This window comes from Hemicordylus capensis, chromosome 6 (assembly GCF_027244095.1).
Source record: "Hemicordylus capensis ecotype Gifberg chromosome 6, rHemCap1.1.pri, whole genome shotgun sequence".
Classification (NCBI taxonomy): Eukaryota; Metazoa; Chordata; class Lepidosauria; order Squamata; family Cordylidae; genus Hemicordylus; species Hemicordylus capensis.
Window position 1 is genome coordinate 12,219,862 of NC_069662.1, and position 25,786 is coordinate 12,245,647.

A 25,786-nucleotide genomic window follows, 5' to 3' on the forward strand; every position below is an offset into this window, starting at 1 on the left:
GCAAGTTCTCTTTCAAATGGTCTCCAACTCTATGTGTGGGAGGAGGGGGGAAAAACGGATTCACCGTCTCCAACCCTAGTTAACCTTTGAGTCTTCACACCAGTGCACATTCAGAGCCCAAATCATTCTTGCATCTCTCTCAAAATACAAGCAAATGTAATGGATGAACTGGTAAATGGTGCAGCTCCCTGACAGCAAGCTGAACGAAAGTCAGGACAAGCCTCAGAAATTGTACTAAAAATATATTAAGGGCTTCAATGGAGGATAAACAATTCTCAGTAGAGCAGTATGCACCTTCTTCTCCCAATGTTTATTACTACAATTACTTATTTCAACGTTAAGCAAAGTAAGATGTATTTTTTAAAAACCTCTATTTTTATCACTGTTTTGAGGTTCCACCTCTCCCTTTCCAACTTCCTGCATATTGTATAAAAACCTGGATATTTTTGTATCACTCCACACCCACACAAAACATCATTTCACCAGAGGGGATAGTACATCATGGAAAGCAATCTCACCTCCTCAGTCATCTTTCAGCTCTCTTAGAAGGTATGCAGTGCTTCACTGCCTGTACATTCTGTTGCTGCCTTCTTTTTGTCTGCCCTGACAAACCTGCTTTGGAATTCCATATTTTACAGTCCTGTAATTGGAAATGGAGCAGGGTGTGCGTGCGCACGCACACACACACCTTCTTTTTGGATATTTATCGGGAAATAAAATCTGCATTTGACCCACTGCACACAAACTGCCAAATGGCAGCCACTATACAGTGCAATTTCAGATGGCTCTCATGGGATGGCCCTGACCTGCAAGCAGGGGCGTAGCCACCGTTGGGCAACTGGGTTCAAAGGACCTGGGCCACCGCACCTCAGGGGCCGTGCCTCGTGGCCCCAACATGCCCCCCCCCCCACATCTGACTTCAGATGTGGGGGGGGGGGGTGCCGGTTTAGCTCCCGAGTGGGGCCCCGTTCGGGAGTTAAGTGGCCGGTGCTACATTGGCAGCGTGGCCAGGAGCAGCTCCTCCCTGCTTTAAAGGGAAGCCCCGTTCGGGAGTTGGATGGCCAGCACTGCGTTCACAGCGCGGCCAGAAGTGGCTCTCCCTGTCTTCAAGGCAGAGAAGAGCCGCTGCTGGCTGCATTGTGAATGCAGCGCCGGTGTGGATCTAACTCCCGAAAGGGGGTCGCGCAGCCCCGTTTGGGAGCCAGACCACACACCCCGCGTCTGATGTCAGCTGCGAGGCATGGCTAATCCCATCAGGTGTAGGGGGCGGGGCGAGCAGGGCTGCGGCGGTGGCAGCCGAACGTGGGCTGCCCGTGACCTGGCTCCACGACTGCCCGCAAGTCTCCCACACCGACACAAATGTATTAAGAGCAAGCTGCCCCTGAGAAGGCTGGCAAGTAGAGGGAGCGAGGCCACAGTCCAGGGGTGTAGCACTTGCTTTGCATGCAGAAGGCCTCAGGTCCAGTCCCCAGCATCTCTCCAGGTATGGCCTGAAACCTTGGAGAGCCACTGCCAGTCTGTGCAGACGGTACAGGTGGCCCTTGTCCCCTGCGGTCCTGGCACCCGCTGTTTCATATATGCACAAACAGGTCACAGAGACTCGGTTTCTTTATCCACAATACAAACTTAAGGCTAAAGTTTGCCTGTTCACAGTTGCTGAGTGGACAGAAATGACTTCCAGTGTCACTTCGGGCCGCCATTTTGCAACATGGAGCCATTTGAGGCTCTGTTTTAGGGGTGTGCACGGAACTGCCACACTGTGGTCTGGCACTGAGGTGGGGGGTAGCTTTAAGAGTGGCGGGAGGATTTACTTACCCCTCCCGCCGCTTTGCGCGTGCACATCAGTGACGTGAAGCGCGCGCACAATGTGTGCGTGCGCAAAGCATTACTGGGAGTTTTTGCAGAGCAGCGGCGGGGAAGGGGTGGCAGGGAGGTATCCTGCTGCCCCAGTTACTCTAGCAATTACGGTGCCAAGCGGGAAAGCGGCGGGAGGGGTAAGTAAACCCTCCCGCCACTCTTAAAGCTACCCCCCACCCCCAATCCGAACCACCCAGGTCCGGACCGGTCCGGAGGCCTTTTCAATGGCCTCCAGACCGGTCTGGGCCCATCCCTACTTTGTTTGTTTAAACAAACCTTTGTTGGGGGTGAATATTCACCAGATATTTGGCTGGTTTGCGGGAGCATTCCTGGAGCCCTGGAGAGCAAGGTTCTGTTCATTTGTACTCTTATTTCTCCCCCCTTCTCACTTCTTTGGCTTTTCTGGGGTGTGTGTAGGAACCTAATCCCTAGATTCTCATAGAAGTAAGGTTCCTTTATTCACGGTTTCCATACTTGCGGTTATAGGTGAGAATTGAACCCCCATGAATAACAAGGGCCAGCTGTACCGAGCTAGATAGACCAATGGTCTAAGTATAAAACAGATTCCTGCAACCTATAAGATACCAATAAGAGCATGTCCTGCTCTATTGTTCAGGCAGGGATTATCAGGAGGACTTACCTCTATCAGTAGTGATGGAATCGCTGACGCCCACCTAGAAGACAAACACACACTTCAGGTTTTCATGTTAAAAATCAGCATATTCTGGAGTTCTTCTTGGTCTTTCTCATCTACCTTTAAACAGCAGCCTGACAAAAACAGAATTAAGCAGGTGGATAAGTGGTGGGAAAAGCTTCTGCCTGCTTAACTGCTGCATGTCAGGCTGCTGATAGAGGAGAAAAAGGTGGGAACCCTACCTTGATTTCAAGGCTGAGAACAGAACTGGGGGATACTGGCTCCATCCCATTCCAGGATACTGTTGCCATCTAGCATTAGTGGTCTAAATTACAGGGCTGTCATAAACCATCATCTCTCTGCCAACCCTCACCCCTGAACCTGCAAAATGGGTTGTTTTGCACATTGTAAACAGTGGGCATTATATTTCACTGTACATCTTTAGAAAGGCACATACCGTAGGTGTTTCTACTAGTTTATATTGCCACTATTTGAGTTGGCTCCAGGAATCCCAATCCCAATCTTCTTTTCTACCTCACAAAACCTCACTCTCTCCCCCCCCCACCCCAAATTAGTGAAGCATTTCTAAACTTTTCAACTATATACCTTTCCCCGAGTTTGATTCAGAACCCCAGAGTAGTGGTTCCCACTCTTCTGTTCTAACCATTTGAACTTACTACCCTTCCCTATGTCAACGCGACAACATGGGAGCAGACTCCTGCACCTTTTTCTAGGAGAAATTGCAAGAGGCACAACTTCTCTTTCTTGTAGCACTGTAATGACATGGCAATCTGTGACTGCCAGTATTCCTTCTCCTGCCTAACTTTTAAAACTCCAGAGTTGTTCTCTATTGCATATCCTTCCTTGGCCTCAGAGACCATGTGCACACATGCAATCTTCCTACAAAATTGCTCCATTCCCACAGTGGTTACCGGGTAAAAGAGAGTCTCTTCTGGCAGGGGGACAATTTGCACCAGCTTCATCCAGGTGTTTGGAACCTCTTTTAGAAAGCAGTCAATTGCCTTCAATATGACCAGCAGGTACTCCTGCTTCAAAGCCAGATCCGGGTCTGCTGGTTGTATGAAAGGGAATGAAATGGACTCTAGGAAGGACCCACAGAAGATGCTGAGGCAGCTCCAAACCATTTCCCAAATAGCCTGCTGGGAAAGAGAATGTGGGACGTTACTGTGAGGAAGCCAGAGTCAAGGCAAGGGCCTTAAAGAAATGCAGGAATAACATCTTTGCCATACTAAAGAAGCAAAAAAGCAAGTGATGCACTGGAAAGGTTCAGAGGGCGGCAGTGCAGATGATCAAAGGTCTAGAACAGAGTTCTTCACTGCAAGGCCTGGGAGCCTGTGATGGCTCCAACGAACCCTAAGTGTCACTCCCCGATTGTTTACTAGGCATGTACAAAATTTCAGCTGAAGCCAATACTCCACATAGTGTTGGAAGTTAAAGGACTTTGCGCTGCCTCTTTGCCTCAGACAGTGGAGGACAGATTAGTAAGTCAGAGGGCTAGAGAGTCAAGACAATGGTCATCCCTTCTCCACTGCTCTGATGCTATCCCTTTGAAATGTAGATTGCTACTCTTAGGGGGATTCAACTTCCTTCCTCTCTCTCTCTTCGCTACCTGGCATCCTACCTTGCAACATGGCAAGCCTCTCTCCCTGCACCATATGTGCAGAGAGGATGCAGAATCCATCTGCATCCAGCTAGATAGATAGATTAGAGATCCTAACTCCTCACTTTCCTATCTAGAATGGAGTTCCTTAATAAATGTCTTTTATATTGATTTGAAACTATGAATTGGCTCCAAGTTTCTTTTGCTCTCAGCAAACACGCATGCCTAACTAAACTACCACTGTGTTGTGCCTCTGTGCACTCTGCTATAATGAGAAAGGGATTCTCTCACCACAGAGAATTTCCAACACATAGCTCCCCTGGCTCCAACGAACCCTAAATGTCTCTCCCCGATTGTTTACTAGGCATGTACAAAATTTCAGCTGAAGCCAATACTCCACATAGCTCCCCTGGCACCGTATAGACCATGCCCACTGCACAATGCTGCACTTTCTCCAGTGTTGGTGCTGGGGCTCCTTCAAGGGTAACAGAATGCTCTCAAGCCCCAGGGCCATCTTGGAAGGTGCACATGGAGATCTGGACAGTGTAGTCCTTCTCAGTGTTGTCCCCATAGAGCTCTACAGGGAAAACACTGGGAAAGACTACGCTTCCCAGCAGTCTGTGCACACCTTCTAAAATGGCATTGGGGCTTGACAGGGCTCTGTGTCTTTTATTGATGCCACACCCCCAGCCTGGGGAAAGTACAGCTGGCACAGAGGTCAGAACAGTGGGGAATGGCTCTCACGCTGAACGGTTTTTGTCAACAGGAGCCCTGCTTGAAAAATAGTGAAGATCACTGGCCTAGAAGATCAACTTTTTATTTAGTCCAAATCAGAAAGGGAACAAATAATTGAAGGAAGTCTGTCACTCGGAGTATGTCTATGGGAGGGAGTAACGGGGTGGGGGGTGGAGAGAGAAAGAGAGAGAGAGAGATTGATTATGGGTCAAGCAATTGTCAACCCCCTCCCGTATCTACCTCATAGGCCTCTTTAAGCCTCAGCTGAGACCTTGCAAGCCGCACCATGTACAAGACTTTGCAATTAAGCTCTGGAAATGAAGAGGTCATTACTGGAAGAACCTCCCCTGGCTGCAGGTCCTTAGCATGTGGGGCAGCCTGCAGAGCTTTCTGCGTGATGGCAAGGACACTGGGGCTCCATTCCAGTCCGTCAGACGCCAGCACCAGCGGAAGTACTGCCACATCTGTCTGGAACAAACAGATCCCAGAAAGGCAACCGTCAGACTTTAAAGTACAGGAACACACATGCAGGAAGCACCACCAAGGCTCGGCCAGTTCAGACTGGGCCCAGAAGCTAACACGGCATGACGCATCTAGATGGACTGCACAGGAGAACAAGAACATTAGTCTTTTCAAGGAAGTCCATGGACACATTCAGCTGCAAATCATCAGCTATTGAGAAATCAAGGAAGGGGAGACTATGCCTGTGGGAACCAGTCCTTAGAATGCTTATAATGCACAAGCAGTGTTCCTTCTAACAGGATTCCAGATGCTGTTGACTACAACTCCCATAATCCCCAAGCAAAAGCCATTGCAGCTGGGGATTCTGGGAGCTATAGTCAACTGTTGGAAGTGAAGAACTCTGCGCTGGCTCATAACAGTGAAAGAGAGGGACAGACTAGTGAGTCAGAGGGCTAGAGAGGTCAAGACATTGGTCATCCCTTCTCTACTGCTCTGACATTATATCCCTTTGATATGTAGATTGCTACTCTCGGGGACACTGCCTGCCTGGCCACTTCCTCTTCCTCCTTTCCCTTCCCTTCCTTCTCCCTTGCAACATGCAAGCTCCTCTCTCCCTGCACCGTGTGTGCAGAGATGAATCCATCTGCATCCAGCTAGCTAGCTAGATTAGAGATCCTATCTCTCCACTTTACTATCTAGAATGGAGTTCACTAATAAAGACTCCTTATATTGATTTGAAACTATGAACTGGCTCCAAGTTATTTGGCTCTCAGCATACACGCATGCCTGGGCAGACTCCGCTGTGTTGTGCCTCTGTGCACTGTGCTATATTAGAAGGGTATCTCTTACCAGAGAGAATTCCCAACAATTCCAGATGTTGTTGACTACAACTCCCATAATCCCCAAGCAAAAGCCATTGCAGCTGGGGATTCTGGGAGCTATAGTCAACAACATCTGGGAATCTCTGTTAGAGGGAACACCGAGCACATGATTCTCTGTGATCTCATGCCTTGCCCTTGCTAACTGGGCAAAGAGACATCTTGTAAAATAGTCTACACATTTTGGCCATTGGTGCCATCTCAAGGGATGAATGTTCATAGTGGTTTTTGGCAAGATCTACCCTCCTAGAAATGGAAAATAGGTAATAGTATTGTTGCTCTTACAGCTTTATGTGTGTTATCACTCCTTCTTTATGCCTACCTGCAAATGTTTAGGGTAAAATTGCAATGATTTTTGCACAAAGGAAAGAGTTAGGGTAGCAATGGACAAACTGTTGTGCTCTCTCCATGGGCTAATCTTTGGAGGACACTCCTGCCAGTTTTCATTTCCATTCCTCTGACAACATCAGTACAGTTTTATAGCAGAGTTTGTGTTTTTAGATGCTTTTTACTGTGAAACCGCACTGCAGATTTGGCCACTGCAGGCCCAATGATCACAGCAGCTCTAACCAGCCTATGACTACCACTACTTTTTATACACCACGGCACTTTTCAACAAAAGTTCTCAAAGCACTTTACACAGAAAAATAAAGAATAAATAAAATGGTTTCCTATCCCCACAGTCTAAAAAGAAACACCGGCAACAGCCACAGGAGGAATGCTATACTGGAGCTGGATATGGCCAGTTGCTCTCCCCTGCTGAATATAAAGAGAACCACCACTTTAAAAAGGAGCCTCTTTGTTCAGCTATCAGGGGTATCATCCCCTTTTAAATTCCCTTTCTTCCTGCATCCCAGTCTCTCTTCCCATCCCCGCCCTTGCTCACACCACTATAGTAAGAGACTCACTTTCTTTCTTGGGCTGGAGTCAGTCACCACTTCAGTCCTGACACCCTCTAAAGACAGCAGGATGTTTCTCAGCCTCTCCCGGCCATCATTTCCTGGCGGCCAGTGCTTCCCACACTCCTTGCAGAACATTGCCACAGCTTCTCTGTCACTGAATACAAAACTAATGCTCTTTAGAGAAGAATCGGGGTGTTCCTTCTGGAAGGCTTCAATTCCAACAGCCATAGCCTCTGCCTGAGTTGTGGAGACAGCAAGGCCAGAATAGCAGGACATCACCAAAGACTGGAGACCTCTTTGAGATGCAGCCTCCAGAGCCAGTTTCACTGCACCGGCTGCAAGGTCTACTCTTGGTGGATGTGAAAGGGAAACGTCCAGATTAAAGTGGGGAGACCCTCGCTGGCTCAGTGCCCTTTGAACAAATACAGCATTTCCTTGGCCCAAGCCGATCCTCACGGCGCCGATCCTCATGGTTCCATCCACCCTGAATTTAGAAGGGTCACCTTCCCAAAGAAAGAGATTGTGTCCTTCGCAGAGGTGGAAGAATCCAGCTGCTCTGTGCTGCGTTTGTGGAAGGGCCACCTGGATGACTCCAACCAGTGATCCCACCAGGATAAGGAGCTTGCTAATGGATTCCTTGGCTCTCACAACCACCTGTGGCGAGCCAGAGAAAGAGAGGACTCCCGAGCCCTCTTGGAGTCCCCCAGAAACTTTCACTTCCCAATGGGATGGAGATAGGATCCCCACAAGCTGATTCCACAGGTTCTGCTCCACTGGGGTGATGAACAAAGTCTCCGTCACATCAGAGGGTTCCTTGGTGTGACTTGCACAACCTTGCCCACAGGGTGTGTCTGCAGAAGTGTCCTCCAGTTCGCTCTGAGGTGAGCAACTCGGCACTGGAGTTGATGCTTCCCCGATGGGATCCTCCTCCATTTCCCTCTCGCCCATGGCACCCAAACAGGGTAGGGGATGATTCGGAGCTGCCTCCTCTAAAGCAACCACCATGCCATGGCTGTAATGGGCATCCACAACTAACTTGGCCAGCAAAAACATCTTTTGGCTTCTTCAAGATCTGTGTAGCTGAGGAGAAGAGAATAACAAGTCAATAGCAATGGTGCAGGAATATTAAGGAACAGTTCCTGGGCCCTGGGTATTTAAGAGAACGTCTCTTCATCACGAACCCCACCGTCCATTAAGATAATCAGGAGAGGTCCATCTGCAGTTGCCACCGGCTCGTCTGGTGGCTACTCGGGGACAGGCCTTCTCCGCTGCTGCCCCAGAGCTTTGGAACGCGCTCCCTGATGAAATAAAAGCCTCCACATCTCTGGCAACTTTTAAAAAGTCTTTAAAGACGCACCTGTTCACCCAGGCTTTTAATTAAATATTGTTTTAACATTTTTTAAATGTTGTTTTAAAATTTTAAATTGTTGCAATGTTTTTACTATATCATTTATTTTGTTTTAACTACTTTCTGTTGTCATTTATTTTAACTAATGTTTTAACTTTTTGTTTGCTTGCTTGTTGTAAACTGCCCAGAGACATGAGTTTTGGGCGGTACAGAAATATGTTAGAATAAATAAATAAATCTATCTTTTGGTTCTCCCACACATGGGGCAAAGGATGTTTGCCTGTCCATTGGCCTATCAGGTGTGCTAATAATTAGCTGCTGGGTGGACCCGCCTATTACTTCCCCATGCTAAATAAGGCTAACCCGGTCTACATGCTCTATACCAGGCATCCCCAAACTGCGGCCCTCCAGATGTTGCTGAACTACAACTCCCAGCATCCCTAGACAAAAATTTTTGTGGCTGGGTATGCTGGGAGTTGTAGTTCAGCAACATCTGGAGGGCCGCAGTTTGAGGATGCCTGCTCTATACCTTCCCCTAGGACAGAGCAGAGGACTAGTAAAGATAAAACATGTGCCAACCTAGTGGAAGCACACCTGTTTAAACTCCCTAAGGCCTTCTGGGTGCTTTCCAAATTACACGCTACAACAGCATCACTACATGTCCGTTAAGTGTGCTTCTGTACTGCCTGTGTTTTGACATCACAGTCCCTGCGCTGTTCACTTTTCCAAAGCCTTCCTTCAGATTTTATCCTTGCGTTTTAGTCCTACTACGTTGCATGTGCATCGCCAAAAAAAAAAGTTATATTTTCCCGTTGTAGGAGGGTTGCGCAAGCTATTTAAGTTTTCAAAATGATCCCACAAAGCTGAAGCATGTTATTGCTGAACAGCATGTGTTTCTGGAAAGTTCCCTGGGGAGATGAGCAAAATCTCCATGGTTAGAAAGAGGGAACTGGGGACTAGAAATTCAACTAGTTTCCTTTCTACAGCCATGGACTGATCTCTACCATTTATTCACTTTACTCCACCCCATTTTTTAAGAAGTGAGATTTCCCTCTAGTTGCTCAGGGTAATGTACATGGTTTGCAACTCCACCCATCCTCACAACAATGCCATGGGGTTACCCCAGGGGTTTCCAGTGTTGGGTCCCCAGATGTTGGACTACAATGCCCATCATCCACAGCCACAATGGTGGTCGGCTATGGTCACCTTGAAGCCAAGGCCAGAGAGCGTCAGCCCGGCACTGTGCCCTGTGGTTTGCAGGATGGGCCCAATGGAGTTATCTGGGACACCAGAAGAACCACTCCCCACAAATAAAAGGCTGTGGCTGATGGGTGTTGTCATTCAACAACATCTGAGGACCCAAGGCTGGAAACCCTTGGGTTAGGCTGTTAGAAGAACACAGCCTTACTCTACATCTTAGACCTTGGCTTAAAAACAAAAACAAAACCCCACCCCTGTACCTTTAACTGCATCCTAACATATAGTAGGTGTCCACCGCCCCTGCCTGGATATGAACACAATCATTTCTGGAGGAGAAAAAGCTTTGCTGTTGAAACATCTGTATATGCCTTGCTGCTGTTAGACAAAGCAGGAATCAGAAAAATCAGTGGCTTGCAGCGGAACTTGGCAAGAAGTCTTTTACTGAGATGTAAACTTAGCAAGATATTCCCTTTTCAAGGGCTGCTACTTTCCCTCCCACCCACCTTCTTAGAGGTACCTGCCGTGAATCTCTCCCTCCAGCGCTCCTCTGGTGGTCCAGCCAGCAGCTGCTTGCTTACATCTCCAGAAAGAAAGGGAAGCTGCCACCTGAGAACAATTAAGCATTAGCCCAGGGTTTCCTTCCTGGGAAAGGCACTCTTTTGATCAACAGAGTTTCACTTTCACTTTCTGCTGGGAAAGTGTGTTTCTTGCCAGAAGAAGGCAAGCCCAGAGAAAGCCAGGCCGGCCCTGCACTTGGCGGACTTGGGATACCAGAAAAGGAACCCGATACAACCATTAAAAGGAAGCCTTCTTCCTTGCCTGCTGCCCGGACACATGCAGTGGCAAAGTGCACATTTCTCCAAACCCGTCAAGCTGCTGAACTCTGCAACTTGGACTCTGGCTGGCTCAACCACAACTCCCTGGGAAGCAAGGCTGGACATCTTGGCTTCTGTCATTCCCTATGGGCAATCACTTACTGAATGAAAAGAGGGTGAGGGGGCTACTTAAAATAATAATGATAAGAGAAGAAGAAGTAGAAGAAGAAGTTGTTACCCTCAAGCAAAGCTGGAGGCAATGGAATGCATTCCAAGGTGGGTCTCCGCCCCATAGGTCACCTATGCCTTGAACACAATGGCTGACAGAAATTCAGCCAGTGGAGTTTTTGGCATCACTGCGTCTCCATACAGGGAGAAGCTTCCTGTGTTGACCTTCTCCCCACCATGCCAGTGTTAAAAGCACAAGAGCCCTGCCAGAAGAAAATGTGGGGTGGGGCTGCAGCTCAGCAATCCAGCATCATCTGCTTTTCATGCAGAAGGCCCCAGGCCAGTCCCTGGCAACCTCTCCAGATAGAGCTGAGCTTGGGAAAGACTCCGGCCTGAAACCCTGGAGAGCTGCTGCTGCTGCCAATCCGAGTAGACAAAGGCAGGGCTGGATGGACCAAGGGTCTGACTCAGTATAAGGCAGCTTCCTGAATTCCTTTGTAAAAGTTGGCAACTTCTAGGTGAGTGAGTATGAGTGCTTTCTGTCCCATGGTCCTAGACCTCCATCACACCCCATTGTCTCCTTGTCTGTTTCCGCCCCCCTCCTCTTGAAACTCTGACACTAACAAACGATTCCCATTTTTGAGAAAAGGGGGAGCTATTTTGCAGCTGGCAGGTTAAGCAGATCATGACTTGGTTTTCAAAATAAATATTAATCACCCAGGCCAGGATTAGTTTTTATAAACCCAGAACTGGATTTACTTCTTCTGCTCTTAGCACTGAATCATAGACTTCCCTCATAAGGTTTACAGCAGAGCCACATCCAGGTTCATGAAAAGGGAGAGGATGAACCAAAGCTAAGGGCAGGGTAAAGTAAAGGTAAAGTGTGCCGTTGAGTCAGTGTCAACTCCTGGCGCCCACAGAGCCCCATGGTTGTCTTTGGAAGAATACAGGAGGGGTTTCCCATCGCCAGCTCCCGCGCAGTCAGAGATGATGCCTTTCAGCATCTTCCTATATCACTGCTGCCCGATTTAGGTACCAGCAGGGATTCGAACCAGCAACCTCTGGCTTGCTAATCAAGTCATTTCCCCGCTGCATACCTGAAGAAAAGAAAGCTAAAGACAGACTTCCTGGAGAGGTTTACCTTGTGCAGCCTGACTGTTGGGTCAGTGAAATAATATCCAAGTGTACACAAACCCAAGTGATTCTATGGGGAGGGAAGATGTACCTAGGTTCACAGCCAGACTTCCTCACCAGGTGGGACAGCCATGTTTCCCAGCAAAGCTCCAAAGAAATGAATGGAAAGTTGGTGGTCGCCTCGCATCCAGCAGAAACTTCAATGCCCTGCCTTCGGCTGCAACAGAAGGAAGATATTGGAAGATTCATTCCATACTCCAAACATTGCTGTTCATGTGGTGTTAAGGAAGTGGAGAGCCTTGGCCATGTTCTGCTGTACTGTAATTTCTACGGAGATCTGTGGGCTGCTGCTGCCCTAATCTCCCCTTTAACAAAGGACTTACTGAGCAGAGTTGATGAGCATATGTCTTGTTTCTATTGTCAGACTGCCAATTCAAAATTACATATAATGTAGCCAAGCTTTGTTCAGCTGCTATCCGTAATCGACAAGAAAGTCTGGAATAATGCTTCCGAGTAATTTGAGAACACTGTTAGTACAGTTGAAAAAGTAGTATTATTTGCTATCCACTACGGGTGTGGAGAAATGTGTGATGTTTCTGTTGTTTTTGTATATACAATATGGACTTGTCAACAACTGTGATTCATTCAGTCAGTCTGTCTGTCTGTCTATTTATCTACAGTGCTGAGAAAAGGTTTGTGAACCCCGCAAAGATGGTCTGTATGTTAGCACAATTCATGCAAGGAAGCCCTCAAATGTCACAGAGCTGAAACCGTTTTGCGTGGAAGAATGGGCCAAGATTCCTACAAGAGACTGGTCACCTGATTACCGGACACGTTTGGTTGCCGTTATTGCTGCTCAAGAAGATGCTACCAATTACTGAATGCAGGGTTCTCATACTTTTCCACGCAAGGATATTTGCTGTTGACTCTTTCTGTTGGGTGAATATTTGAGATATATCCTTTTTTGCCTGAGTTACTTATTCATTGGGGTTGCCTCTCTTAGAGACATAGGAAGCTGCCATATACTGAGTCAGACCCTTGGTCTATCTAGCTCAGTATTGTCTTCACAGACTGGCAGCAGCTTCTCCCAGGTTGCAGGCAGGAATCTCTCCCAGCCCACCGTAAATTTCTTCTGGAAAAGTTTGTATGGTTATGTGTAAAAAGACAAGTGTATCTCTTCTAAACAGCAATGGGACAAATTGTGGAAATGGACGTTGGATGTAAACCTCCCCCGCCCCCCGATTACCTAAAGTGCCTTGTAATCCCACCCCCGCCCCCCAATTTACAGTACTGCCTGCATATACTATATAAACCTGTGGGTTACCAAATCCTTGTTTGTAAATGTTTGTAGATATATGATGTAGAAACAACCACTTTATATATAATTGTGCTTTGGTAACGTACTGTATGCTTTGGTAGTTTGTTGGTTAAAAAAAAAAAAAATTGTCCTATTAAAAAAATGGTGTCCTATCTTAGAGAAGCCAGGAAGGGAACTTGGAACCATCTGCTCTTCCCAGAGCGGCTCCATCCCCTGAGGGGAATCTCTTCCAGTGCTCACACATCAAGTCTCCCATTCATATGCAACCAGGGCAGACCCTGCTTAGCTACCACAAGACCAGCTCTCCTCTTATCAGGGTTTAGCTTAGGATCTAGCCATGTTTTGACTAAGAATTGTGCTAATATACAGACCACCCTAGGCAGTTCACACACTTTTGCTCAGCACTGTATCTATCAACAGAAACTTCTTAATAATCTATGAGTTGGTCCAGATGTCAACCAGCTCTCTCAGATGCATGAGGGAGGAGATGCCTCCCCACCCCCCATCTCCCCCTGCAATCTTTTCACTGCCTCGCTGCACGTGAGCGGGCAGTTCTTCCAACCTGCCCTTCAATGAAATAGGAGTGATAGGCTTACACAGCAGTGGGATGTCTCCCCAGATGGGGGAAGACGTGTACCCGTGCCGCTGCTGCTGCGGTGCCATATGCTTAAACGGGCCCTGCATACATTGTATTATCTGTCATCATGGAAGTCGTGACTTCATATGTGTGTGGTGGGCCGGTACAAGAACCCAGAGATTCGAGTGTGGGTGATTATTGACACCATTTAGGAAATTCTGCATCCCCCCCCCCATCACCTAAAGATCCAGTGATATTTTCACTGCCTTTGTGGAGCGTGAAGATGCTCCTGCAAGGTTGCCAACTTTGACTGGAGCTATGCCTGGACTTACTTATTTATTTATGACACTCTTTTCACAACGTCAAGCCATTAACATCTGTGTCTGTGTTAGGTCAGTGTGGGGAAAGAGCAGGCAGGTTTATGTGGGATCAAGAGCCATAGGGAGATGAAGTACCTTTGGTGCAGCAGCTCTCTGGGAACCTGATGAAGCCCGTGGTTGGCTCATAGGGATGCTCTGCTTCCTTCAGCTCCACCTCATCAAAGGCTCCACCTGTGTGTATTTGTATAAATAAACCAGATATGACTGGCACCATCCATCTGCAGCAATCTCCCCCACCCCCACCCGCCAGGGGAAAGCCGAACCCAACATATGCTGCAAACCCTGGAACTTCTCACTGCTTGGAGAAACGGGGAAACTGAGGCAGCACAACACGAACTTCCCCGAGTCCCCTTATTTCATTTAAGCATCTGAGCATGCTCAGAGTAACCAAAGGGAAATCTCCCCCCCCACCCCACCCGGATCATTTGGGCATAAGAATAATACCAATCCTGGAAAAACTGCTGTAAGCTAAGGAGGATTCAGGCTGGGCAGGGATGAGCTGGATAGACCAGATGGAGCAGGCGTTGGGGGGGGGGGAGTCTGGAGCACTACTTGGAGGACACCAAGGGTGGCTCTAGAGGGGGGGCAAAGGGGGCAAGCGCCCCTCCCAGGCAAGTAGTTTGCCTCCCAGCTGCCCCCCATTTCCGTTTCAGAAGTAATATGTGGGACATAGTTTGCCCACCCATAAATGCACTTTGTCCCTTATTTGCTCCCTGTAAAATTCCCCCCCCCCCCCGATGCTGCCACTGTAGCCAGCACTGACATTATTTTTTTTAAGCGTCAGTGTTCCTCTTCGAAAAACAGGCTCTCCTTGAAACAGACGCTGTCGTGTCACACACACAAAACTGAGGTGGGGACTAATCAATGCCACGGGTGTGCCAGCGTAGCCAGCAGCCCCACCCGGGGTTGGATCCATTATGGAATAAGACTAACTGACACTACCTGTTGGCGACCTCACTCAGAATGTTTTCCTGAAAGAGGTAAGCGTATGAGTCACGTTTCACATGCTATTGTGTGCATAGGCATAGCTAGGACCACCACCCACCACCCCGTCTCTGCTTTTACAAGAGGAGACTAGATCTATTAGTGATTATGGCTACATGGAGCCTCCATGTTCAGAGGCAGTGTACCCCTGAATGTCAGTAGTTGGGGGGGAATGAAGAACAGGACAAGGTCCTTCATGCTTCCAGGCTTCCCCAACCTGCAGCCCTCCAGATGTTGCTGAACTACCACTCCCATCATCCCTAGCCACAATTTATTGTGGCTGGGTATGCTGGGAGTGGTAGTTCAGCAACATCTGGAGGGCCGCAGGTTGGGGAAGCCTGTCCTAGGCTTCCTGGAAGCATCTGGCTAGTCACTGTGGGCAACAGGAAGCTGTTGACAGCCTGGGCCTCGTTGGCCAGGTTCCAGCTATTGGGCAGCAATATTTCAGTCTGGTGGTTTCTGCTATGGAAACACAGCGAGGATGCAGCGTTGGGGAACTGGAATCCAACATTGCAATTAAACACTTTTTTTAAAAAGTCCTGACATTTCTATTCCTTTATGTTTGTAGTAACAGATGATAAGTCAGGAGGTTGAGTCAGGCTGTGCTGTTTGGGCAGTTTTACTATTGTACTGTAGCAAGGGTAGAACATCCTCATATGCCTGGCAATTATTTGGAAACAAACTACCCGTTGCCCAGGCAGGTAAAAGGGCAATGTTTTCATTCCATTTCTGTTCCAACTCTTTTGGAAGCTAAAGCAAAAAGAAGTGTATGGGCTGGAAATATTACACGCAGATATATATAATTTCCTAATTCTAGCAATTTCATTCATATATATATATATATATATATATATATATATATATATATATATATTCATTGTGCTTTTTGCTAGAAACGTCTGTCTGGAAGGGGTTTGCTGCCCACTTGAGTGAAGATTTTAGAAGGGTGCATAAAGAGTGAAGACTGCCCTTTTTATTTGGGTTTTTGGGGTCAATGAGCTGTCTTTTTTAAAAATTGCATTGTGTTATATTGTTTTATCTGGTTTATATGTTTGTTTTATTGAGTTTTATTGTTTTATCTTGTTGTTAACCACCCTGAGGTCTTAAGGTGAAAGGCAGAATATAAATAAAAGATGTCACAACAGTTGAGTAAAAGCTGAATAGACATGGAGAATAAGCACAGTTCCTCATGATTTGGCCCAAGATGAAAGTATGCTTTTTGTCTGAGACAGAAGTGTGTAAGGCCTGAATAAGGATTGGAAAATATGAGATACTCATCAGTGAGGAAAATCATAATAAAAATGCAGTCCTTAAAAACATATTTAAAACACCTGACTTGAAGACAACTCTGAATTTAAGACTATCCCATTAAAAAGTCATGGTTAAATATAAGTTAAACCTGCATATTCTTGAAAAGAACAGGACTGAATTTAAGACAACCTCCTGATTTCTAATATCAAAAAACTTGGAAGAAACCTAATATTGAATTCAGGAAAATACAGTTCTGATTCTGTACAATGAAAAATGTAGATGCTAGGGGAAATGTTGCAGCCAATATGAAAAAGCAAAATTACAGTTGCTGACATTCAGTACAACAGTATGTCTGTCTAGTAATGCTGTGTTTCTGCAAACTGTTACACAAGAGTAAGCCCATTATTTCCTGTGAGTTTACACTTGGTAACACAATTTGCACAAAGGCAACATTTCTAGGCTGACATACTACTGTACAGCATGTTAGCCGGTAAAAGCACAGGCACCAATTGATTAAAAACCAGGTCCACAAAATAGGTACCAATTCCCGACTTAAAAGCCAGCAGCAAGAGGGCCAAATAGGCCTCATGGGGCAAGGAGTTCCACAGACTGGGTGCCACTCCTGCAAAGACCCTGTCCATCATCCCCAGCAACTAGATTTCTGGAACAAGGTCTCCAATGATGAGCACAGCATGAGCAAGCATGTTCACGTGGGAGAAGGTAGTCCTTCAAATATCCAGCTCCCAAGCCACTTAGGGCTTTATAGGGAACTAGTAATTTTTAGCCCGTTAGATTAACGGGCGCTAGTAGATCGCCCCCACTATCGCCAGCGGGCCCAGTCCTTCCGCCGCGGCCCCCGCTGCCAGCGGGCCCAGTCTCCCTGGCGTGGGGGCCACCGCCATCGGGCCCAGTTTCCTTGCCGTGGCGGCCGCCGCCATCGGGGCCAGTTGCCCCGCCGTGGCCACCGCCACCTCGCCCACACTCCTGCCACGGCGGCCGCCGCCATCAGGGCCAGTCACCCCGGCGCAGCCGCCGCCACCACCTCGCCCGCACTCTCCTCCCTGCGTTGGCGGCAGCTTCTCCTCGGCCCGCCGCTTCTCCTTCTCCCGGCCCCAACATGGCCGCCGTGACTGGGTGGCCTTATCTTTCTCGGACGGCCAAGAAAGACACGGGCCGGAAAGGACACGGGATCACGCTCAAGGTGATTATTATAGAGGATGACCAGCCCCTAAAATTGCACTTGGGAACAAACTGGCAACCAACGTCACTCAGAAAGCACCACAGTCATATGCTGCAGAGTAATATGCAACATACACAATATCGGACCTTTGAGTTCTGTGGTAAATTAATTCTGAGTACTTTACAGTATCTGTAAATCATCAAATTGTCACTTGATGACTCAGTGCTCTCAATGAGTTCTCCAAATTAGAGGGTCCTGCTTGGAATAAGAACTTTTGAAGACATTCAGCTCAGAGCCCAAACTGCATGGTTCTGGAATGCAAGATGAAGAGTCTCTGGTGTGTTCCAGAATATATTAGGCCACCTCTACATTTTTTTTAAATTTGCTAGTTTCTTTTAAAGTAATTTGACCAAAAAAAAAAGTCCCTTTCCTTCTCCAGGGGCCCCTCTTCTCTGTCAAGATCAGTTCTGACCTGCTGCAGCCTCCAAACAGAAGAATCTGAAGCAGCTGCCGTCTGGTTGCTTGCCAACCTGGGGGATTCCTCGATGCCTTCAGACTCCGCTCAATGTTACAAACGACACCCCCCCCCCCCAAAAAAAAATTACATAGTGCTTTCTAAATCACCAAGCTGAGCTGGTCTTGGGGTCGTGAGCAAGATTTGTCCCCTTTGCTAAGCAGAGTGTGCCCTGCTTTTTGTCTGGATGGATTACTAATTGTGAGCATGGTCTGCTGTAAGATATTCCCCTTAGGGGATGGGGCCAAAGCTCAGTGGTCAAGCATCTGCTTGTGTGCAGAAGATCCCAGGTCCAGCAACCCCTGGCAGCATCTCCAGGTAGGGCTGGGAAAGACTCCTACCTGAAACTTTGGAAAGCTGCTGCCAGTCAGAGTAGACAACAATGAACTAGATGGACCAATGGCCTGACTCTGTACAAGGCAGCTTCCTATGTTTCTGGCTCTGTGAGTTTGGCAGTCATCAATTCCCTTTCCAAAGTTTCATTGTTTGAACAATGGCTCAAAAAAAGGGGGAGGGGGCGGGGGCAGGTTGAAAAATATTTAAATTGTTTTTTAAAAACAGTATTCTTCAGTTCTCCAAAATACCAAAACACATTAAAAGGCAAACACTAATTGAATACACAAAAATTGAATACTCCTACACTATACAATGTATATTGTAAATATCTGTAAGGCAGCAAAGAAAGAGCATGGCTATAAATAATCTTGAAAACTAGCATTTCAATAGTTAATAAAACTAACCCACTTCCTCACAAACTTGCATCCAGATACCAGATGCCTTTGGAGTTTGCAAAAATGGAACGGAGACTGCTGGAGTGATTGGGCTTATCCCTCATATTATTCTCCTTTCCAGAGCTGGCATCAGGGATGGGCATCAATGGGGCATATGCCAAAGGTCCACTAACGCCACTTCCGTGTCCATAACCTCCATGTGGTGGTGATGACGGAGTGCCTCTCTCGGGGGGATTGCTCCTTCCCCTCCAGTTTTCCAGAGAAGCCAAGAAAGTCCGCCTCTCCTGCCCGCCCTTTCCTCATTCCTCGATAACTCAAGCCATATGCCCTAGAAATGGGAGAAGACTGCAAAGGGGACAACCAGGAAGGTAGGCCCACATATGCTGACAGCACCATTGGGAATGGTCCTCAGGGGGGCCATGAGGGAGGGGGTCCTGCTGCTGGCTGGGAAATAGCCTGTTCTTTGCTTTCTCCTCCACCCTGATTTTCTGGCAAGCTGCTAGCTCCTGAACGGAGTGTGGAGAGTGTGTGATACATATTTCAGGGGAGCGAGAGAAAGGGCATGCCAAGAAAGTTTTGTTTTCCACCATGCCCATATAGTTCCTCTGCAGCAAAGACAGAGGAGAGGGCAGAGAGAAGAAGGGTCCATCTGCACTGCTTGTCCCAGGGCACTCTGACTTCAACCTTGCCACGCCCCTGATGACGGCTTCCAGATCAGATATTTAAAAAGTGCTGGGGTCCGAGATTGTCCAGGAAGTGTCAAAGTCCTAAGAGACATATAGGTCAAGACTTCATCCTAGAAATGGATACAAGCAGCCACACCCTTGCTACCTAGGCAGAGAGAGTAACAGAAAGTACAGAACAGAGTAACAGGACAGAGAGAGACAGAAAGACGAGAGAGAGAGAGAGAGAGAGAGAGAGCACAAGCACTAAACGTACATAAAACACAATACCTAAGTACAGCATAATTATATCTCATAGGAACACAGGAAGCTCCCTTATCCCAAGTCAAACCATTGGTCCTTCTAGCTCAGTATTGTCTATACAGGTGGGTAGCAGCATCTCCAAGGTTGCAGGCAAGAGTCTCTCTCTCAGTCCGATCTCAGAGATGCCAGGGAGGGAATCTGGGACTTTCTGCATGCAAGCAGGCAGGTGCTCTTCCCAGAGTGCCCCCATCCCCTAAGAAGAATCTCTTGCAGTGCTTGCACATTTAGTCTCCCATTCAAATGCAAACCAGGGTGGACCCTGCTTAGCAAAGGGGACAATCCATGCTTGCTACCACAAGGCCAACTCTCCTCAGCCTAATGTAAGACATTGGATGCAATCAGTCAAATACTACGCATGCCAGTCTGAGCTCCTTACAAGACAAAGGATGGGATACAAGTGTGAGGAATACAGACTGATCATGCAAGCCAGCCCATCCCTGGTTTATTTTTCTCCCCAGGTTGATTTCAAGCCAATTGCCTCTCCCAGGCAAGGAGTCCCATCAGAGCAATCATGCCACAGCTGGGCTTCTTCCTAACAACCTTCCTCCCATTTCTCTGCTTCCTCCCTGCAACGTCCCCTGGGCACTGCCAATCTTTCCCCGGATCTGTCTGTGATAAACATACAGGCTTTGTGCCAGGGCACAACTTGATTGGCGAGGGGGTGGACATCACCACGCTGGAGAGAAAGGTGGCCTATGTGGTGGACATCAGCCGGTGGCAGGGCAAAAATGGGACGTGCGTCATGTGCCAGAATCCACTGATGGGGGGCCAGCTGCAGAAACTCCCCCTGGATATCGCAGACTGGCGGGTGCACGGGATGTACCGCTGGAAAGAAAGCAGCTCCATGGAGTATTCTGATGTGAGTGTGGCCAATGATATGGCCACCGAGGTGAAGAATGACTGGAAAACAGAGCTGGGGTTGTCCCAGGAGCTGATGGGAGAGTTGGGCTTGCCCACGATCCAGGTGGCCTTTGCTGGCTCTCGATCCAAGGTAACCCTTCAGGCTCATAGGCTCTCTCGTCAGGACAGGTATAGCTTTCTGAGGCACGAGTTCTCCTGCGAGCACTATAGGTGAGTATCAACTCTGTCGACTGTGGCATCCCTAGAGCCCCACATGGAGAATCAGAGTTAGCAGAGAGTCTGAGGAGCGAGAACTGGCCTTGTTCTCTGCAATACACGGGGCATTGTAGAAACCTCCAGCGTTAGAAACGGATCCACATGTTTGCAGTGACATGAAAAATCAGGGATTCGTAGCATTCTGCGTGCAAAGGCAGTGCTCTGTTACTGAGCTACGGCCCCATTCCCCATTGATGTTCAAATTCATGGAGATACCAGGGGCAAGCCTATGTGTTTTTGTTTTTTGGTGTGTGTGTGTGGTTTTTTTTAAACCAGTCTGGAATGCCATAGAATTCAATGTAAGTCCCTGCATTGGTGTATCCTTAGATACTTGGATATCTCCAGAGTTACAAACTGGAGCAAAAGTAACACTGGTGTAACTCCACCACTGGCACAAGAGCCAAAAACGGGTAGAGATGGGGGAGGAGCAGACTTCCAGCAAATTCTATACTCCTTCCAGACCACAGCAGTGTTCCCTCTAAGAGGGATTCCCAGATGTTGTTGACTACGACTCCCAGCAGAATCTCCAGCTGCAATGGCTTTTGCTTGGGGATTCTGGGAGTTGTAGTCAACAACATCTGGGAATCCCTCTTAGAGGGAACACTGGACCACATGCTGCCTTATTTTGAGTCAGACCATTGGTCCATTTAACACTGTATTGCCTTTAAGAACATAAGAACAACACTGTTGGATCAGGCCCATCAAGTCCTGCATCTAGTTTCCCACAGTGGCCCCATCAGTTGCCTCTGGGAAGCCCACAAGCAAGAGGTGAGGGCATGCTCTCTCTCTTGCTGTTGCTCCCTTGCAACGGGTATTCAGAGGCATTCTGCCGGGAGGCCGCCTAAAGCCATCAAGTCTAGTAACTGCTGAATTTGTCCAAGCCCCCTTTAAAGTTCTGGATCACCTTCAGATATGAAAATGGTTAGGAGAAAAAAATGATGTGGCTTAACAGTATCATTTTTATGGTGCCTGGCTAGGATATGGCTTAGTGTAGCCCGGGGTGGCATACACTAAGATGAGTGGCATACATACACTCAAAGATGAGTGGCATACACATGTGCATGCGTGCGCGTGCGCACACACACACAGGCTACGCCAGGGTTTCTTAACCTTGGGCCCCCAGATGTTGTTGGACTACAACTCCCAGAATCCTCAGCTGCAATGGCTTTTGCTTGGGATTCTGGGAGCTGTAGTCCAACAACATCTGGGGGCCCAAGGTTAAGAAACCCTGGCGTAGCCTGTGTGTGTGTGCGCGCACACATGCACATGTGTATGCCACTCATCTTTGCCCCTAATCTTCTGCCTCTCTTATTCTCTTCCTGAGTAGGCTGAGGCTCCACAATCAGCCACAGCTCTCCTCTGACTTCTTTCAAGCTGTAGCCAGACTGCCAAGGAAGTTTGACCCTGAGGAGTACAGACGTTTCATCAGTATCTATGGCACCCACTACATCAGCCAAGTGCACCTGGGCGGGCGTGTGCGCCATCTCCTGGCCCTGCAGACTTGCAGAATGGCCCTGGAGGGAGCTAAAGTGGATGACGTCAAGAAATGCTTGACCTTGGATATCTCTCTAGGAGCCAAGGTGCTGTTCGGTTCCATCAGCTCCAAGTGCTTGGACCAATGGAGGGGCCAAGCGAAAGAACTCTTCTCTGTCAGCTACCACAAGCAGAGCATGGACGTGGTGGGAGGAGTGGTGGGAGGAGACAGCCTGGACACGGTGCGGTCTTCGGGTGCTGGGGAGGTCCACGGCGTCTCAGAATGGATGGCGAGTGTCAAAGCCAGGCCCGAGGTGATTGCTTATTCCCTCCAGCCGCTGCACACCTTGCTGACGCGAAGAGATGCAAAGAGGGTACCACTGAGGGAAGCTTTGAAAAACTATATCACACAGAGGGCCCTGAGGAGGGACTGCAGCCAACAGTGCCCCTATGGGGGATACTGGAACTCAGACGACTCCTGCACATGCATGTGCCAAGCTGACGCGGTCAACAACAACATGTGTTGTGCGTGGAAGCCGGGCAGGGCCCGCCTCAAATTTCACATAAAAAGAGGATTCAGCCTTTGGGGTGACCACTTCAGTGCCACCGATGCCTACATCAAAGTTTTCTTTCAGGGCCGGGAAATGCGGACCAGAGTCGTCAGGGGCAATAATGACCCCTGGTGGGGTGAAACACTGGACTTCGGGGCCATCACGCTATCTGGCTTTAACCTTTTTAAGGTGGAGATCTGGGACAGTGATGTCTGGAATGATGATAGGCTGGACTATTGCTATGGGAAGTTGGAGGCTGGACACCACGCCCGTAACTGCTATGCCGATTATGGACACATTGAGTATTCCTCCGAGGTGGAGTGTGGCCACGGCCTCGGTGGCCCCAGCTGCCATCACTATTCGCCTCTGCACATGCCAGTGTCTCGTTTCAATGACAGTAGCCCTTGGCACAGAGACTGGCACTGATGAGGTAACAGTGGCCTCATTAGCCATGGTCACTCAGTATGAGACCAAGTTGGGACCAGTGTTCCCTGTTGTTGACTACAGCTCCCATCATTCCCAGCTGCAATGGCCTTTGGTGCAAGGGATTATGGGAGTTCCAGTTGACAACATCTGGGAATCCCTGTTACAGGGAATGCTGGTCCCAACTTTGTTGGGACCAGGGCAAATGTTGCCAAGCTGGAGCATAGACAGTGTAATGTGGCAGATTAGCGGGGGGGGGGGGGAGGGGCTAGCGATTCTGCAGGTGAGGTTTGTCAGGACCAAGCAGTCATTTTTGTGGCCCTTGGGTATGCCTCCCTATCACAGGTCCCTTCTACCTTCTCTTCTTCCTGGGCCATGGCAGCTGCCTCAACGTGCTGACCTTTGACACTGGAAGTGGGGGGACAAGGAACAAAGCCACCTTTATCAGGTCAGCTCTGAAAGTGACTGGTTTTACAGAGCCTCCAGAACCTGCCACATACAGTAACCCACTAAATTCTCTTCCCAGAACCAGGATTGGGGTTGTTGTGAACCTACAAAGCTGCATTATACTGAGTCAGATCTGTGGTTCATCTATTCTAGCCCAATAATGGCCTGGGTCTCACAGTCATTTAAATCTAGGTTTAATGTGGGTTATTTGCATTAGCATGATTGTGTGAACACATGCTGAGGTGGTTGCTGGGACAAGATGAATCTGAGATTCCCACCTTGGTGTGGGTTCACACAATCATGTTAATGTTGGCAAATGGCAACCCACATTAAACCTAGATTTCAATGATTGTATGAACCAGGCCAACATTTACTTAGACTACTAGGTGTTCTCCAGCATTTCAGGCCAAGATCTTGCCCAGCCTTGCTACTTGCAATTCTTCCTGTATGCAACTATGATCCTATATGCAACTATGCTCAGGTGATACCCACAAATAATTATGCATATACGGGTGAGGTCACCAGCTTTTCTTTCTTTCTCAGACATAAATATCTAACTCCTGTGTCACTAGGATATACAGCATTTGATTATGCCTGTGCTGTTTGTAACAACTGAACCTCTCTTTCATTTATGCATCATATCCTATATTTAGAATATTGTTTTTTTTAAGAATATACTGCAAGGGGTGGGGGTGGGAATGTCTCAATATAATTGAACTTTGTTCTTGGTTTAAAACAAACACACAAAAGGATTATTCTATGCAGAATATAAACTCATAGAAGAATAACACAGTAATCTCTAGCTAAAATACACAGAACCCCCAACTCTATCTGAGCCCATGGAAGAAGTGGTGAGAATGAAGATCTTAGCAATGCTCAGGGATGATCCTTTCATGAGGCAAGTTGAGGTGTTTGCCTCAAGCAATGGATTATTGGGGCACTAATTGGGCAGCAGGATGCCCACTGTCACCTAAACTCCCTCCCTCGGCTGCCCCCCACAATCACTAGATCTATGTTTCTGGTAAACCATGGGGACTATGTTATTATTGGCACTATATTAATTAAGGTGTACAGAAAGTTTATTCAGGTCTAGAATAAACATACCTTACAAAGAATGGCTGTGTCTTTCTACTATTACCTGCCTGTAGAAATAAGGAGACAGCTCTCATGCTCTGTTCATCAACCAAGTTTGAATGGAGTGGGGTAACCGAGGGAAGCTTGGTAGCAAGCATGAGTTGTCCCCTTTACTAAGCAGGGTCTGGTAAGGTTTGCATTTGAATGGGACACCACATGTGTGAATTGCTGAGCAGCTGCATGCAGAAGGTTCCAAACAAGTTCCCTGGCTTCTCCAGATAGGAGAGACCTTGGAGAAGCCGCTGCCCAGTCTGCACAAACAACACTCAGTGGAGTATACCACTTACTTACTTCCCGCTTCTCATTCCCCCAGTGTCAAACGAGAGAGGTGCATTTTGTGCTGTAGAAGAAGACAGCTTCCTATGTGCCTAGGAAACGAAACTGTTGGGTGGAAAAAGGAAAGGGTGTACCCTCGAGTCAGCTCCTGGTTTTCTTGGTAGGATACTATTACTATTGGTAGGATACTATTGATACAGGGGTTTCCTATATTCTGGGAAACACACTAGCAGGGATTCGAACCAGCAACCTCCGGGCTGCTCCCCCGCCGCGCCCCGCCCCAAAACACAAACCCAGAAAATACTGGGTGGAGACTAGTCTGAATTGGGTTATGAAGCTGCCGGGGCTGGCTTCACCTCTGCCCATTGTACTCATAATTGCTGGCCGTGAGTCCTTCCCAAGCCCCACGCGGGCCACCGGGGCATTCACGGGGGGGAGCGCGGAGCCCCCCACCCGCTTCTCCTGCCCCCATCTAGAGCCTCGCGTGGGGCCCACATTGCTGGGAGCTCACCCACCTCTAGGAGGCGGCACCCTGCTAGGGTGGTGCTCGGCCCTTCTCTCAGACCTTCCCAGAGGCGCGGGGGGTGATGGGCACCCAGTGGGTGGCCTCTACGGAGAGCTTCCTCCCAGCTTGTCTACAACCGTTGCTCCGCGTTCTTTATAAGAGCAGCGCCCGCGGGTTGCCCCACAG

At 48.2% G+C, this 25,786-nt stretch overlaps 2 protein-coding genes across 11 annotated transcripts in view; one reads left to right on the forward strand and one right to left on the reverse strand.

The window, feature by feature from the left end:
- LOC128328864 (uncharacterized) overlaps positions 1-25,786 on the reverse strand; it is a 40,365-nt gene that overhangs the window by 14,402 nt on the left and 177 nt on the right. For 2 of the 9 annotated variants that reach the window (XM_053259033.1, XM_053259024.1), the window contains exons 1-8: positions 25,611-25,742; positions 14,105-14,200; positions 11,846-11,971; positions 10,155-10,243; positions 7,096-8,169; positions 5,088-5,315; positions 3,424-3,651; positions 2,498-2,531 (exon numbers count right to left, since the gene is read on the reverse strand). In XM_053259033.1, the coding sequence (XP_053115008.1) occupies positions 2,498-2,531; positions 3,424-3,651; positions 5,088-5,315; positions 7,096-8,142 (1,537 nt within the window). In that variant the 5' untranslated portion in view covers positions 8,143-8,169; positions 10,155-10,243; positions 11,846-11,971; positions 14,105-14,200; positions 25,611-25,742. Of the gene's footprint in view, positions 1-2,497; positions 2,532-3,423; positions 3,652-5,087; positions 5,316-7,095; positions 8,170-10,140; positions 10,244-11,845; positions 11,972-14,104; positions 14,201-25,110; positions 25,201-25,610; positions 25,743-25,786 lie in introns of those variants that run through there. The other 7 variants (XM_053259026.1, XM_053259031.1, XM_053259029.1 and 4 more) reach the window with 7 other exon arrangements.
- Positions 18,773-24,794, forward strand: LOC128328866 (perforin-1-like). Of its 2 annotated transcripts, XM_053259037.1 has the most exons (3): positions 18,773-19,057; positions 20,134-20,746; positions 22,119-24,794. In XM_053259037.1, the coding sequence occupies exons 2-3, from the start codon at positions 20,187-20,189 to the stop codon at positions 23,239-23,241; spliced, it is 1,683 nt and encodes a 560-aa protein (XP_053115012.1). In that variant the 5' UTR covers positions 18,773-19,057; positions 20,134-20,186; the 3' UTR covers positions 23,242-24,794. The 2 variants fall into 2 exon arrangements, with proteins under 2 accessions (XP_053115012.1, XP_053115013.1); XM_053259038.1 differs by lacking the exon at positions 18,773-19,057 and having other exon boundaries at positions 20,118-20,746.